We start from the raw sequence: 14,848 nt of genomic DNA on the forward strand, positions 1-14,848 counted from the left end.
TACATTTAACTGATATTTTGCTGTACTCTTTTTTTTTCCTTAAAGTATTTGAAGGTTTACAAAGAAAAAAAGCAGCATCCTTTCAAGGTGACTAAGCCTTGCAGCTTTTAAGTAATCAGAATGTATTCAATAGCAAGGTAGGACCATTAATAGCTCAGTGAAGTATCGCTTAATGAAATGTATACGATATATGTCTATTTTTTTTGGTAAACATTTTAAAATAATCCATAGGTACCTTCAAAAAACTAAGCTGTATTTTTATTCACAACTGCCAGCATCAGAAGACTCATGACTGCATTTATGTGAAGGCTAGAAGACATGCAAAATAGAGAAAAATATCTGAACGTGAGCTCTTTTTTTTCCCTGTGATGTTAGCGTGAACTGCTCTTTGTAAGATCAGAAGCTCTCAATTTAAATTTTTTTGTACTTTTTAAACAAAGAGACTTATTTATGTTGACTAATTCCTTTGTAACATCCGTTATTTCTATACAATGAAAACAATGGTTTCTAACCTTCTTACATCATTTGCCAGGTGTGGTGCAGTTTCACATAAAAATAAGAAATAAACAAAAACGCAGCACAAATTACATGTGTTAATTTAAATCCACCTTACGAATATCTTTGACTTTTTCTACGGTTATCTTTGCTGACCCTAGTGTAATTCACTTAAAAAAAAAAAAAATCTCTCTTACCAAAGGAACAACATTATAGCTTGGCAGTTCACATACTGATATCAGACTGAAATGATGGTTTTGAATCATAAAACATGTCATCAGCTTTATACCAAACCACCAATAACCTTTGTCCCACTTGCCAGCCCTCCCTTTACTTGTCAATATAAGGCTTACCTGATTGTGTTTCCAATTACAGAGAAGGGAGCCCCTGGTCTGCAAGCTGCAATTGCTTCATCTCTACATTTCCTGGCAACCTCCACTAACTTTTGACCAGATTTATCCACATTGCCCACCAAAAAGGTTTCAGAAGTGTCACCATGGTAGCCATTGTAATATACCTAAACGTATGCAGAAATGTAAAGACATTTTCTTGTTTTGCATTCAGAAACAGTTTGTCTCCTTAATTAAATCCATTCTTTGTAAGATCAAGCTATGTACTGCAATAGATAGACCACGGCTAAGCTGCATTTGTGAGAACAAGACGAGAAAAGCAAAATATCGTTGAGTAATAAAAAAAAAAAAGACTGCAAGGTGCGCAAGAAATGCAACAGTTGTGCACCGCTGCCCAGCCGTGCACCAGACGACAGGATCGCTCAACCACAAACCATAAAGCTAAGGGGGCTGTATGTGAAAGGATAGGTGGGAGCCACGCATGAAGGGGGCTGTGGGGGCTGTTGGGCGCCCACCCTGGGGCCAGGGACCTGCTTGTACCCTGCAGGGGCAGCACATTGAGCCCTGGTGTTGGCTGGGGGTGCTGGGAGACCCACTGGCAGCGGGCAGGGAGATGGGCTCCTCTGCAGACAGCGTACCCTGGTGTGGTTTCGAGGTGACGCTGTGCACAGCTGGTTGAGAGCTATACCCGGCTACCAGTTTCCAGAGGGAGCTGCACAGAAAGCAGAGGCCAAATCCACTGCCAGCTACTGCACATTTTCTTTAACCTCATTTTTAAATTGCAATGTTGCATTAACATTCGACTTTTCTTCTGATTTCTAGTGATGAACTTTGAAAGAGAATAAATGTGCTGTTCTGGCACTGAAAAGTTTCATTTTCTGAAAACGTAGCACCCTGTTGAATTAATTGTGTATGGAGAATTTTTTTTTCTTTTGACATTTCATAGGTTTTAGATCTCAGGTCTCCAAAAATTCTCTGCCAGGCACAGGGAACCCTGGCTATGCACTAGGTAGCTCTGCAATAAGCCATTAAAATGAGGTTTGCAGCTTAGCAGTATGGCAGGCAGGAACATAATTGTTAAGACCAAGCCCAAATTCTCTACAAAAAGACAAATTGAAATGGTGCACAGTTTTTATCTCCTAAAACATTTTTTCTTCCCCAAACAGTGGGCAACTATCCTTCTCTGACTAATAACTCACCATGCTTGAAGCACTGAACTTTTGCCACTGGTGAACTATTTGTGAAAGACAGACTCACATTCTTTGTGGTCGATTCCAAACTGAAAAAAAAAAATGTCAGCTACAGACAGTTTATCCCAAGGCCAGGTTTGTTCAGGCCAAGATGTGAAGAAAACACAGGCAGTTTGGAATGAGGGATATTTTAAAGAACAGTGAGTGCCAGCAAGGGCCCAACTGTATTGCCACTGCTCCAGCAGAGAGCGGCTGCAATCTCCTGCTCTACACCTTCCTCTGCCAACCCACACTGCCAATAAATCTTTTTGTTGTTGTTGTTTGGTTTTTTTTAAATTTAATGCCCATCAGACAGCTTTTAATCTAGCTAGTTCATATTTAAACTGAACTAGATTCTTTTTAGCTCTAGCAAGTATAACACAGAAAACCCCAGCATTAAACATTATCATCCTGGAAAAGCAAATATAGATTTAAAACATAGGAGAGCTTAATAATAATAATATTTTCTGCAGCCCATCAACTGCAGTTATGTATTTTTGATGCTAATAAGCTACAACCACAGCGACTGTTACCACACTAATTCTTTAAAAGTCAATGAAAGAACCAAGTTGTAAGAAATGTTAACCTGGTAATGGCAGGCTGAAAATTGCTATAGATATAGATAGATATAGATAATGCTTTTGTTTCCACACTAAAATAAATTATAAAGGTCACATGATTCAAGCCAATAAAACTTGTATTTAATCTACGAAATTCTACCACCTTAATTGTGTAAAAATGGATTTTTTTCTTCAAATAATTTTTACAGTGTGAAGTATACACTTAATAACTAGAATATTATTTAATATTTTTATAGGATGTGTACTTAATTACAAACAATTTGTTATGAAATACTTAGTTCAATTTTTATTTTGTCCACCAGTGAGATATCCCGCTTTTGCTCATTAAAGATAAGCTAAAATATAAATAGCAACACTGCAAAGTAACATCCTTTCCTTACATACTTCAAAACTGAGCAGTTATCAAACAGCACAGTTTAGTTTTAAATGATAAAAAAATCTTTACAAAGATAATCAGCAATTCCTATCCTTGTAGGAACATCCACATTTACAAAACCATCAAGATTTCTTTTATTTTGAGGGTAATCAGAAAACAAATACAAATATATCTACAAAAAGACCATTAACATTTAGTCAGACACTATTTGTAAAGTAGAGTGGACAAAATACACACATCACATTAATATAAAGATGTTTGTGTTAGTTTATCATGGAAAGTATCTGTGATATGAACATTTCATTACGTTTTTTTAAATCTAAGGAGTCATTATTATCCTGACAGATAAAATGAACACCCCAAATGAAAAATACAAAGAAACTAAATGTTAGATTTTACACCGTAGCAAATGGACTTAGTCTAATAAAATGAGAAAAGGTATGCCAGTTCACCAAAGTAAAAATTTAACCCAAAAATATACTTAAAAAATGACACATCGCACTGTGTAAACCTGAATTCTACAATTGGAAAGCATGGAGATGGGGAAGAACTAAGTAAGATTTAGAAAAACCCAACAGACTCAGTTCTGGATCACACGCAAGTATACCAAGGGAAAAAGGCCACTGACCCTCATTTAAATAGAAAAAATATTTTAGAAAGCTTGAACCTCCTGCTCAGAGGTAGGTCTGCTGCAGATTTCTTCACTTCTGCCAGTATGAAATTCGGGCCCATGGAAATTAGGATCAAGTTACGAAGTGTTTCTTTAATGACTAAAAAAGCTTTTCCTTATGGGATGTTACTCCCTTGCATGTGATATGCTACTGCAAAATAATGCTGGGATTCAAAAGACATCTGTGCTCATATTAGAAATAAACTTCACTTTTGGAAAATAAAAATATACACAGTAAAAAGAAAAAAGCTTCTGCAAGAGAGGAATATTTTTTTCCCAAATAAGAGAAGAATTAGCTTTCCAGTTTCCGTACTTTATTGCTCCTAAGAAAATCCAGCCAGTGTTTATTTAAATAGCTATAATTAACCATTCTCTGGAAATATTAAGTCACGGTTATATCACACTATTTCTGTTTCTGTGCAAAAGGTTCAGGGCTTTTATACCAGAAATGGAAAACAACACTACCTTTGGGGATTTTAATAAATGTAGGGAACACTGCTAGCAAAAGAGTTGCTGTCCAAATAGACTGACATACACAGGCCAATGTAGCCTCTAATGACAGAGTAAGATAATGACAGGCCCCACTCAAAATCAGCAGGAAGAGGAAGATCAATCTTGGCAGAGTGAAGGAAAAATGCTGGCTTTCTTCATGTTAGCTCATCTCATACATATCTATCTTCAGCTGCTGCCCAGTACTGTGGTGCTCTGCATTAACTACACAGTGGATCAATAACAATTACACCTTCTCAAAAACATGACACATAGCAGGATTGGGTTGACATTTCACTTAGGCCAACATTGATCTCAGTGCATCTGATTCCAGTCCTAAATTCAAGTCAGGCCTGGGTCTAGCTGGAATAAACACACAGTTAAAAACAAAAAAAGAAACCAGCTGCTTGCGCCTTGGCTCAGAAGTAAACAGCACATCCATCTGTGCATCCCCCATCTCCAATCCACTATTCTTCCTGTTGCTACTAGTGATTCTAAACTTGATCAAAGACTATTTTTTTATATGAATTACTCACCGTGACATCAATGTTGATAATATCTCCATCCTGAAGAGGTCGACTGAAACATAAACAACAACAACAAAAAAATGGAGACAGGCAGTTCCCAACAAAGGAAATATAAGAATAAACACCTAATGACACATACATAAAAAATCAGAGGTAGATATTTTGTGATGGAGGAAGGCAGAGGCAAACAGAATAACCATTTTTAATGTTCAGCTCTCACTACTTGGAGAACAAGTGTAGCTGAATATAAAATAATGAGAAACAACTACCAGAAAAAAACATATCAACACCTGAAAAATCTAGCATTATATTTATTCTTTTTCTCTCACTAGGGTTCATATTTTACTTTGTGAGTAGCTGAATGTATTGCAAATACAAAAACCCCACATAAATTCAAATCTATTTATTCCTTACCCTATACTTACTTTGCTGGAGGAAAAAAAATATCAGCTTGTACTGTTTTTTTTTTCCACACACTAAACTCTGAAGGCATTATGCTATTTTTTTTTAAGTATCTGGACAAACAGTATAGTATTTTTTTTTCTACTTCACATACATTTTTGTAACATCTATCAGCACAGTGTGCTAACACGATATGCATCTGCAGTAGGTCTACAGATGACATTTAGTCAAGCTGAAGTATGTTCAATATTAAACACAATTTATTAATTTCAGTTTGACGTTTTCATTTCTGGTGGTAAAATGTATATTACTGGGGAAATACCTGTCAGGAATACCATGACATACCACGTTGTTTACAGAAGTACACACAGATTTTGGAAAACCTCCATAGCCCAGAGGTGACGGATAGGCATTCTGTCTGATTATTTCATGATGAACAATGGAATCTATTTCTTCAGTTGTCATGCCAACCTAAAATATCAAACATAACATCCAGTTAAAAAAGCAAAGATAGTTTCTCCTATTTAGTGAATGTGATTGCAGCCAGGAGTTTCAATGAAATCCTGGGTGTTTCAAATACGCTGCTTTGATACAAAACACTAAACTGTCTGACATACTCTATTGATATATTGGATCTTTTTTTTAAAAGAGAAAAAGCTTTTAAAATAAAGCATGCAGTAGAAACAAGCACTTAAAGGTTCCTAGAAAACTTAAAATACTGTCTACTTCCTTGCTGTTCTTTTTTCCACATTTGCTTTCTCAAAGACACCAGTTTTCCATGGCATCTTGTTTAAGTGGCTGTTGTAGAAATGTCTGGTTTCAATGATTTCACTCTTTTAAAATAGAACATTATTTTCCCTTTTTATTTGTAAAAGAAAGGATCTTAATTCTTGTAGTCTCCCATTACACTTATCATGATGTACTTGTACATTTTATGAAATCGTTTCCCAAGTATTCTTTAATTTTATAATTTAAATATTTGGCTTCATATTTTACTTAGAGTTGCCATAGCCTGGGTGATCACAGTGAATCTGCAAGTGCTTACTCATCATTTTTAGAAATCTTAATTTTTATGCTTGACATTTTCTAGATTAATCTTTTTCTCACAATTTTACATATTAAAAAAAAACCCTCTTATAAACCATTCAGCCATTTTCTGAGTATGCATGAAGTGGAAAACACACATGCTTAAAATAACATTCTTCTCACTTCTCTTTTAAATTGTCTTTGTCTCTGGAATGGTTCGAGTTGAAATTTGAAATTTGGTAGGGAAACCTCCCTCATTGAGAAGAAGTGCCTTTGAGGCTTCCTGTGCAAATTGATTTTGATTTGAATGAGTTTTGAGTCTCTGAGAATGATACTTCGTACACATATGCTACAGTGGCTGTGATTTTGGAGGACTTTTTAGAAACACGTGGAATATAGGTAGGCTGTCGTGCAAGAGGCATACTTGTCCATATATTGAAATATTCAGTGATCACGCACGGTGAATACAACACAGTGCGCTTGTCTACTCTGCTGAGGGTATAACCAGGCCTATTTTCTCAGCTTGCACATTGTTCAGCATGAAAATGTGGCTGAGCAGGTGAACAGCGATGAATCCACTCAAGACCAGGATTTGGGGTTACTCTGCAACCCCCCAGCTGTGCAGTAGCTGTTCCAGCCTCTGTGCTGGGATGGTAGCCGCAGTCCTGGCGTGCTGTCTGTATTGGATACTGCAGCCATTGGTTCTGGATAAATACAGGTTTGTTGCTCCTGCCTATACTTGCCCATCTATCATCTTCAGCCTATAGACTGGGTGCTGTCTGCCACGGCTCTTTGCAAGGAATTTGATGAGGCTTTTGGACACTAAGCAGACAGATCTGTGCTGCATGGGAGGCTTATACGCTGTGAAAAGTTCTGGTTTTAACAGTACCTGATTTACTTTTCATGGAGATTTTGCTCTCTGAGGAATGTTAGAGAGGGACCTACGTGAACCTCATCCCTTATTTGGGATGGGGCAATGTGACGGTATCTAACGAAATACTTCCATGTCATAGAACTTGCTGGTTTATTCCCAAACCTTTCCCTCAACCTGAGTAAATGCTATCATATATAGTACCATGTTTTATTTTTAAGTCCCATGGCAATATCAGAACCACGCTTGGCCCAAATTTCATCCCTCTGCATCCTTGCATTGCAATGCATCTTTGTTATACTGGGGGATGTTACTGCCATTAGCTAGAGCACAGGTGAGAGCTGGTTCAGAGGGCTGCAAGGAAGGCAGGCCCAGCAAAACAACAGGAACAGGTGGAGTGATGAGGCTCTTCAGAGAAAATAGGAATGCAGAGTTTACCTTATGAGAACAGCCTAAAAGAGCTTGGTTTGTTTCGTCTGGTGCACTGAAAGCTGTAATAGCTCTATTACTGCATGAAGGGACAGACTCAAGAAAAGGCAGGAAGCTTTTTAAATTAAAGAGCGGTGTTGGCACAAGAGCAAATGGGTATAAACTGGCTACGCACAGCATCAGGCTGGAAAACAGATGATGCTCCCTATCAATGAGGGAGGGGTTTGGAGCATCATCCTAGTCAGGGGAGTCTTAGCCAAACACTTACTGGTGCAAAATGGAGCTTAGTCCTTGCCTGCGACTGACCTGGACAGCGGTCTTGGCACTGAAACTCCAAGGGCCACCTCCCTCCCAGTCCACAGCTCCTGGTCATGTCATTCTTACCTCATACACTTATTGTTCAAAAATGTTCATTACATGTATGTAGCAGTTTGCTATTATGTATGATTTGGCACATACTGTGAACTATATCATAAGCTACACTGTGCTGCATACACATGCATTTCACACGACAGCAACCAAAGAGTATTAATGAAAAACTGGTCTCATTCATCATCCACATTGCATCCTGATCCATTAGAAACATGCATATGCCCTTAAATTTACATGAGTAAGTCTTACTGTACTAGAAAATAATTGCACATAAAGAAGTTAAACAGGCACAAGCATATGTCAGACTAAAGCTTGAGGCAGTTCTGTTATTGGCCACCCCATCTCCAGAATTAAACATCTGGGAAAGTGTGATGATAGCTGAAAGAAAAATATATGGTAAACTGATAATTTTTTCCCCTTTTAAGTCAATGTCATTGACCTACAGTCCCCGTCTATCTCTGCATCTCACAGCCACTCAACCCATTTTACACTATCCAGTGTGCTATTACATGAAATATCAAGCCAAGGCTAAAAAAGCACTCCTTCATCTGCAAAACCTTGTATCAGGCTCCTCCCAGTGCATTTTAACTTGGGAGGCATCCCAAAAGTATGCTGTAGAAACATCACTGGAAACCATGAGGCTTCATTATCAATGCACTCTGGAAAATTGTGTGGAATTTGGCAGCTGTTTTTTCCAACAGTAGCTCTATGACTTGTGTCGCGTCAGACCCCATGGGACAGCGAGGGGCTGAATGATGGACAGGAATAGAGGGGGCAGCCCAGTCCTCCAGACTTGCCCACATGCAGAGCCAGAAAGCAGGACGTACAATGAAGATGGGCCATGAAATGAAAGGAAAAAATGTAGTGTGGGCCTTATGAGAAATTCATGTGATTTGCACAGTCTGAACAGGAGACTGCAGACATGTGACATGTTACACTAGAGGCAGCAACTCACTCTAAGTACTACACAGGTTCAAAATACAGAAATAATTTAACAGGTGTATCATGGACTGAACAAATGTTAGTAAATCCTTCTTTTTTTCAGAATCTAACTTAAAGTTGGATGCACATTAAGGTAAACAAACAAAAAAGAGTTGAAAAAAACCCCCAAATAAGTGAAAGCATAAAAGACATCCAAGCTGTCACGGGATTTCTGGAATTGTTACCTTTAAGGCCTTCCCAGTCAGAAGCAGGACATGACGGGCCAATTGACAAGCTTGACGAAGTCCTTGAATCTGATCTTCATTCTTAATTTCTATGTCGTCTCCCCAGTCTGGTACAATGCCTGTCGTCACATAGTCTGGCTTCTTTATGTGCTTGGAGAAAAAGGATTGAAAATGAAGATCAGAAAACTGAGCACGACAATGGGATCATTTTATCAGATACTGCCTCCTGCTTCATGGCAGCTTGCCCTTTCTGTCGTAGTATCGACCTTCCTAAGCCATCAGGGCAAACCCTCAAGGCTGCCTCAGTATTTCTTCCACTGCCCTTTTGAACTTAACATTGCCAGTTCCTACTGACTTATACAGTCTGTTAACCTTCCAGTGCTGAAACCCCAGATACTGCAGCTGACTTCCAGCACAGACAGTTGCAAGTTTTAAAAGTGTGAGAAAGAGACTTAAAACCTCTTTATTTTGTTTTGCAAAGAGGCATGTTTTCTACAAAAGGCATCTAAACACTGGAACTGACGAGACAAACATATCGAATTAGGCACAAATACAAAACTGATAAAATCTATAGTTTCTTGCTCAGAAAAAACTCTGTTAACTTACATGAGATTGTTTTTGACTAAGAATTTAATTTATTTTAACTTAGAGTTTTCACTTATTAAGCTGGTTTGTGTGCTGCCTACCTACAATACTATGCAAGGGTATCCCAATTTGCTGTGTCAATGAAAGTGTATTAGACTTGTTTTTTTCACACAGGAAGTTCTTAGCCCTCGTACAGAGGTAAAATTTTACTTCTCTTTTTTTTCAAATCACAATAATTTATTGACAAGTGCACGAACACAACAAACTAGTAGTACTGGTAACATCTTACACATAGATGGAAATGCACTTTCTCTTGGAGGACCATGGGCTGTTTCACCGGGAAGGAAAAGTTCCCCCAACACAGCCAGGTTGATTCTTTGCCACGTCGGCCACAGGGCAAGTTTTGCACTGACTTAACAAAATACAGAAGCAACTGACAGGCAAAAAACCAAAGTTGGCATTTGGACTGTACACAACAAGACCATTCAACATCAGAGAGCAGGAGTAAAGAGCAGCACAACCAATTAACTCCAGTGGGAATTTAAATAGGGAGATTACCGTTACTCCTACAGGCATTTCATTTCTACTCTGATAAAAAAGTGGAACTAACTTTAGTGGATTCAAGTCAACAGAATTTTGTTCAAATTGATGGCATATCAACCCTAATAACATCCTATTGCAGTAGTTCGATACTTAATTTAGAATAAAAAAAAATACTTTTGCTATATTAGCAACTCCAGACACAGCAGCACCCTTGCTTTCCCCTTGGAGGGCACTTATCTAGTAAGTGCTGAGACCTGACCCTGCTGACCTGTAAGATCTGTTAAGTTAGAAGCCCAAAGCTGTGAACATACAAGTCTATGGATTTGTTTTCACAACAGCATTTTGAAAATAGACCCATACTATTTCAACGTGATTTTTTAAATACTCTGTATAAAGTAATAACTTTGCCCTCAAGCTTTCAGAGTTGGAAAATTGGACTGATTTTTAGACAGTTCGAGAACTCTGAGATCAGTGAAGACAACTCTTCAGTATGATAATACGTTTTTCTCTTTTTATCCTAAAAGAAGCATCTAAATACAGAAAGAAGAGTTTTCAAGTTCTACAGTTTTCAAACCTTTGAAAATACATAAAGCATGTAACCCTACGTTCTCCCTGCACACAGAGCTTCAACAGACTCTTAGGTATAAGAGCCCAACATCTGCTTTCCTGTCTATCAACTTTTTAGTATTTCTGGCCCATGGAAATACTCTGTATTTTGCATAAGGAATCTATAATTATCTAAAACTATAATCTATAAATTATTGATTCATATAATCAAATGAAAAAAAAATGCAACATGTACTTATACACATCCTGAAAAGCACTGTTTAGAGAGGATACCTTGGTTTTCTTTTGGCTAAAGGGAGGATAATAAACTGCTAATCTGTAGGCTGTAATGAAACAGAAAAAAAAAAAAAAAGAAAACCAAGGAAAATAAAAAGAGAAAGGGGGGAAAAAATGAAACCAGAAATTGAACATGTGTTAAAATTGCATGAAAAAGTCCTTTTGGCTCTAAAGTTAATAAGAATAAAAGTATATGTTGCAAGGCAGAAGTTACTCAGGAACACTAAAGATGAGTTTAGAACGTGCAGTGGGGTTGCAGGGCAGCTAACAGCAGGTATTGTAGGCTTGCTTCCTAAATCAGACATAACCAATTAACAAAACTTTCAATAAAATATAAATATTGTTATAATTAGAATGCTTAAGATTTATACAGAAAATTACTCAGATGATCACAAATGATTCCTACTGACTTTTCACAGGACCATCTCTAATTGTCCAAAATGAGAATCTGGACCCAGAAGTGCTAAGTGCTGACAGATGATTACAATATTCCATGTTTATACAACCAGAACTGAACAAGCCCCAGGTTTAAACTCCCTAATAACTACATACACCACAGTGTTTAACATGGTAGGTAGCTGAAAAATGCTCTCACCAGCGCTCCTATTTCAAATACCAGAGCAAGCTGCAGGACAGTGATCCAAACCCCAGCTGTTGGACAATGAATACACTTGATCATACCTGCAGTCGAACTCTGTATTAAATGAAGAACAGATTAGATAACAGAAATTGCGGTACCTTAGGAACTGGGTGAGCTGGAGAAACCATGGCTGGCCAAACTATACTATAAGCAGTATTTCTTCGTCCCTGAAAGAAGAACGATCTTCGCTGCTGATTGTTTGGCTGCTTGTGCAGGTGGATACGATTGCACCAAGAAAAGATTACATGGTAGCCAGTCACAGGACCTGTTAACAGATAAGTTAAAAATGGTTAATGTCTTCTTCTACTACCACATCACAAAATACAGACTACAGAAAAAGAAGAGGATCACGTACAACAAACAGAACTCATGCAGTAGGCAAGGGTAGTTCAAACTGTTCAAATCTTGTACTGTTAAAGAAAGGACATTAACACCAAGAAGCAATCAGAACAAAAAACTCCCCAAACAATCCATTGAAGCTTTATAAAGTACTGGATCTATTTTTATTCGATGCATTAAAAAGTGGCACGGGTAAATTCTTCAAGGCTTACAGCCGGGAGCGATGCTCCAACTGGCCCCTGCTTGCAGCAATTTGCACGGCTAGAAGCTGCACTGTTCAAGGCAATGGGAAACGGTGAATAAAGGACAACAGCAAGAAAAGAGGAGAGGAAAAAAAAGATTTAATGTTGATTTCAGGCAATATTTTCACCTGCATTTTTGCTGAACTGGTCACAGATTTGAGCATAACCAAGTTAACATTGCTCTCGTCATTTGTACCAAGACACAAGGAAAGGGGTTCGATTTGTTCTGCCTGGCAAGGCAACAGAACCAACTTCAAGAGATATTTTTAATCTTGAACAAAGTCAACTGAGGGGATTAAAATTTGTTATTCACTTGGAATATTCTAATCAGGTTTCCATTTAATTCACATGGGAATTTGGGACAGCAATTCATCAGAGTATTCATTGTGCAAACTTAGTTGTTGGGCAATGACACATTTTGCCTCTCTTAAGAAAAAAGGGCAAAATAAGGGCACTGAGGTCCAAAGGTTTTCAGAGACACCAAACCCAAAATAACACATGACAAAAGACAATGCTAGCATCAAAACCAGGAAATGTACTAAATTCAAAAGGTTTATTGACACTGGCCAATTAAATTGCAAGTAGATGTGGCGCATACTTCCATGACTCAAACATTCTACAATCTAAACAGAGGGATTTTGTGAAACATAACTTTCACATAATAGTGAATTTGCTTCTGAAAAATATCATAAATATACAAACACAAGGGCAGTCTTTTGTGGCAAATAACCTATACGAATAACTACTTTTTAGTAAAAAGAAAGTATTTTCATTTAAACAGAACTAAACATATTTATATCACAGAATTAAGAAATTAATCTACTGCATATTTTATAACTATGGGTTTTTTTCAGAAGAATTTCTTCTATACTTGTATTTTTGTATTGTACCTTCCTTCAGATTAATTTAGCATGTCCAGACGCAGAAATTATCCTTCCACATGCACAAAACAGAGAGTACTTTTACAACATTTCATGATATCCAGGAGATTCCAGTTACACAGTGTTTTTTGAGCCTCAAGCCCCTGAATGAATGAAACAATTGCATGGGGTTTGCTTTACAAGTGTTCTTGACTGTCTCTTTGCACACTGATTAGTGCTATGTTTAGTGAGCAATACCTGAATTTGTATAACACCTCAAAAGTTGCAGAGACTTTTACTCAATGTGAGCAAATTTTTACTATTTTTTAAGTTGTTTATAAGTAATTTGGCAGAGTTGCAGACTGAGGCTCAGACCAAGCTCTCAGTATAACCCAGGTACCCCAATGGAAGCTGCCTCCTTCAAGTGACTCCATGGAAGTGGAGCTGCCCAATTAACAGAGTGTGGATTGGTTTGGTGATATTTTAATTATCACTTAATCAACAACCTCATAATCTACTGTTTCCCCAGGGTCTCCTTCACAAGAAAAAATCATCGTTCAATTAAAAAAAAATAATCTGGGCCATCTAACCTGCATAACGTGTAAGTGCATCCAAAGAACCCATCCTACAAACTCCCTGGCTTGTTTGCACCCATTTCTGGAAGCACAAAATCTGCCCAAGCAGCAACAATTGGGTCATCAGAAGAAGCAATCAGCCTGCCAGTATAAGCTAAGATAGCTCTCAGAGTGCAGTGGAAGTATCTTGCTCTGCGTGCAGCTGAAGGTACTATAAATATATTGAAAACCAACATTCACTGATGCGCTCAGCTAAAGTCCATGTGGACAGCAATACATGAACGTGTATTTCAAATGCTCTCCTTGATGCATAGCACGCTGCCCAGGCACTGAGTTTACTGTGTAAAAGTCTAACTGGGGAAGGAAAGGTGCAAGTGTGCTTGTTGATTATTGAACAATAAAACTCCAAATGTCCCAAATACATGCTCTTGAATACATTAAACCAGTTTATATTCATGGGTGCATGCCCATCGACTATCCCACATTCAGAAAGGACACCTTTTTATTTGGAATAAAATATTTACCTCTCTTCTCCTGAAGATACACTGTAAGTGTTGTCACAAGATAACAGGATAATAAGGTACTGTAGTCTGTTGTTATTCTACTAACTACTCATTATAAACCAGACACATACAAAAATATCTACTTCTTGAACACGTGAAATACGACAACCAAATAAATATCACTATACTATAACACGCGTCCTAAAATACATCACCAGTATTATAAACACAGGACAACTAAAGCTTTATTTGAAATGTAAAAAATCACAACAGAAAACATTCTCTTACAAAGTAAAAATAAAATAAAATAAAGTGGCATTAAAATATAATGAGGTTACTGTTTTATAATGAAAATCTGGACTGCATCCACACACTTCGTTCCTTAAGAAGGCCTTCTTAATGTCTCCACAGCACCTTTTATTTTTTAAGCTCCCATATTCACTGCTAATTTGATATAGCAACATCATCAATCACCGGAGACAGGAACAAGTCTGGCTCTGATATTCCCTCCTCCCCATCCCTTACATCTATCAAAGCTTTTCTCGGTGCCTTATTTACTGCTGCAACACTGGCACTCAAGCACATCCTTTTCTGTTAAGCTTTCTGCATGTATTAGTTACTACAACATAGTTCATAAGTGCAGCATTTGTGCAGCTCCCAGCGGAAACTGCAGCCATGGGAGCAAGCCCAGAGGTTGAAGCTGGGCAGCTGGTAGCACAGCAGCACTGCCAGGGT

General features: G+C 37.9%; 1 protein-coding gene across 3 annotated transcripts in view; it reads right to left on the reverse strand.

Moving 5' to 3' along the window:
• METAP1D (methionyl aminopeptidase type 1D, mitochondrial) overlaps nt 1-14,848 on the reverse strand; it is a 46,483-nt gene that overhangs the window by 9,474 nt on the left and 22,161 nt on the right. For all 3 annotated transcript variants that reach the window (XR_011337740.1, XM_069861123.1, XM_069861122.1), the window contains exons 2-6: nt 11,693-11,859; nt 8,984-9,133; nt 5,442-5,590; nt 4,727-4,769; nt 849-1,012 (exon numbers count right to left, since the gene is read on the reverse strand). Coding sequence is in view for 2 of the 3 variants with exons in the window: in XM_069861123.1 (XP_069717224.1) it covers nt 849-1,012; nt 4,727-4,769; nt 5,442-5,590; nt 8,984-9,133; nt 11,693-11,859 (673 nt within the window). In the remaining variant the exon portion in view is untranslated. The remainder of the gene's footprint in view (nt 1-848; nt 1,013-4,726; nt 4,770-5,441; nt 5,591-8,983; nt 9,134-11,692; nt 11,860-14,848) is intronic.

Source organism: Phaenicophaeus curvirostris, chromosome 7 (genome assembly GCF_032191515.1).
Source record: "Phaenicophaeus curvirostris isolate KB17595 chromosome 7, BPBGC_Pcur_1.0, whole genome shotgun sequence".
In the NCBI taxonomy this organism is placed as follows: Eukaryota; Metazoa; Chordata; class Aves; order Cuculiformes; family Cuculidae; genus Phaenicophaeus; species Phaenicophaeus curvirostris.